General features: G+C 35.5%; 1 protein-coding gene across 4 annotated transcripts in view; it reads left to right on the top strand.

Moving 5' to 3' along the window:
* The window catches only part of LOC113824628 (soluble scavenger receptor cysteine-rich domain-containing protein SSC5D), an 11,120-nt gene that overhangs the window by 5,626 nt on the left and 2,994 nt on the right, over positions 1 to 2,500 (top strand). Inside the window, exons 2-3 of one of the 4 annotated variants that reach the window (XM_070114358.1) lie at positions 1,607 to 1,993; positions 2,078 to 2,500. The exon at positions 2,078 to 2,500 is cut by the window's right edge and continues 416 nt beyond it. In XM_070114358.1, coding sequence (XP_069970459.1) covers positions 1,607 to 1,993; positions 2,078 to 2,500 — 810 coding nt within the window. Of the gene's footprint in view, positions 1 to 1,606 lie in introns of all 4 variants that reach the window. The other 3 variants (XM_070114357.1, XM_070114356.1, XM_070114355.1) reach the window with 3 other exon arrangements.

Below are 2,500 nucleotides of genomic sequence, written 5' to 3' on the forward strand. Positions count from 1 at the left end.
CAAAAATGATAATAATAATAACAATAATTATATTGATAATATGAAGATGATAATTATAATAATAATTAGTAGTAGTAGTAGTATAATAATAACATTAATAGAAATAATAATGATGATAACCGTAATAATAATAAAGATAATAATGATGGTGATAATGATGATAATGGTGATAATCTGATGATAATAATAATGATAATGATAAAAATAAGGACCATCATCATCATAATAACAGTAAAAGTGCAACGACAGCAGCAATTACATCAACAATAATAACTATGAAAACAGTAATAATATCAATAATCATTTAAAAAGATAATAGCAGCAGTAGTAGTAGTAATGATGATGATGATGATGATGATGATGATGATGATTGATGATGATAATGATAATAGTAATAATAATAACAATAATAATAATAATAATAATAATAATAATAATAATAATAATAATAATAATAATAATAATAACAATAATAATAATAATAATAATTAATAATAATAATAATAATAACAATAATAATAATTAATAATAATAATAATAATAATAATAATAATAATAATAAAATAATAATAACAATAATAATAATTAATAATAATAATAATAATAATAATCATCATAATAATAATAATATCATCATGATGATGATGATAATGATAATAGTAATAATAATAATAATAATAATAATAATAATAATAATAATAATAATAATAATAATAATAATAATAATAATAATAATAATAACAATAATAATAATTAATAATAATCATCATCATCATAATAATAATAATGGCAAACAGCAATGCCAATGAAGATAGTAATGATAGTCTCTACAAAAGAGTCAGATAAAGCGAAACTGGTCGTTTTGTCGACTGTAATCACTATGCCAAGCCAAGGGTTCGATAACTCATTATGGTAAAAAAGTGTACCGAGATATGAACGAGATAAAGAGGTCACAAGTGGCTTCTGGAATGTCTCCTTCTGTGAAAGTTATTTGATAATAGGATTAAATCTAAATAAACTCGTAATGTTCGGGAAAAGGAGAAGAAAAATGACGTGGAAATAGTTCTTGGTTATAAATGAGACCATGTGAGTTTTATGATTGTAATTATCTTTCGTAATTTCTTTAAATATTATCGGACTGATCCTACTGTTAATAAGTTTTGATGCGGTATGTTAGACGTGCTTTTCAGAGACATGAAAAAATATGATGAGAATAAGACAAGATATCGAATTATCTTCAGTTAGTATGGTTACTAAATAAACTATAAGGTATCCAAAAAAGTGTGTCGAAAATGCGTTCAGGCTCCTTGCACTTAAATCGACTGATAGATGCTTTGGTTAGGCAGTGTAACATATGACGAAGAAAAATACAAGAGAGAGAGAGAGAGAGAGAGAGAGAGAGAGAGAGAGAGAGAGAGAGAGAGAGAGAGAGAGAGAGAGAGAGAGAGAGAGAGAGAGAGAGAGAGAGAGAGAGAGAGAGAGAGAGAGAGAGAAGAAAGAAAAGAAAGAAAGAATGAGAGTCCTAATCACATCCCTTCCCAAACTCCACCACGCCTGGATATCATCACTGTCACTCCCTCATCCATCCTTCGCTCCTTCCCTCTAGCCTCCAACGACCTCGGGATGCTAAAGGAGGCGCACGAGGCCCTAGACCACGCTGACGAGGCTCTCCAATCGCTTGAGGATCTCGTGTTCTCCATCATCTCCACCACAACGACCACAAGCCTTACCTCGACGACATCCGAGGGCGCGTCTCCCTCGACCGACGGGGGGAGCACGTTCTCCACGCCTGTTCCTGGGTCGTCGACGTCGCCGGCTACGTCATCTTCCGGGCAGTCCACTCCTAGCGTTTCGACTACAGTACAGTCCACAGGGAGTAACACACCATCGGCAGAATCGACAACAACGCCAGAGCCTACAACAACACCGAAAGTAACAACACCTGAGCCTACAGCAACGTCAGAGCCTACAACAACACCGAAAGTAACAACACCTGAGCCTACAACAACGTCAGAGCCTACAACAACACCGAAAGTAACAACACCAGAGCCCACAACAACACCGAAAGTAACAACACCAGAGCCCACAACAACACCGAAAGTAACAACACCAGAGCCCACAACAACACCGAAAGTAACAACACCAGAGCCCACAACAACACCGAAAGTAACAACACCAAAGCCCACAACAACACCGAAAGTAACACCTGAGCCTACAACAACGTCAGAGGCTACAACAACACCGAAAGTAACAACGCCAGAGCCTACAACAACGTCAGCGGCTACAACAACACCTGAGCCTACAACAACACCTAAAGTAACAACGCCTAAGCCTACAACAACACCAGAGCCAACACCCGAGCCTGGATCAACAACAGCAGAGCCAACCAACCCAATTAAAAACACTATTACGTCCAATGTAATCGAACGGCCTCGTCATCGCCCTCCACTCTCCTTCGTAGATTATTACAAAAATAAAGAGAATGAGGAGGCCACAACCC

Source organism: Penaeus vannamei, chromosome 35 (assembly GCF_042767895.1).
Source record: "Penaeus vannamei isolate JL-2024 chromosome 35, ASM4276789v1, whole genome shotgun sequence".
Lineage (NCBI taxonomy): Eukaryota > Metazoa > Arthropoda > Malacostraca > Decapoda > Penaeidae > Penaeus > Penaeus vannamei.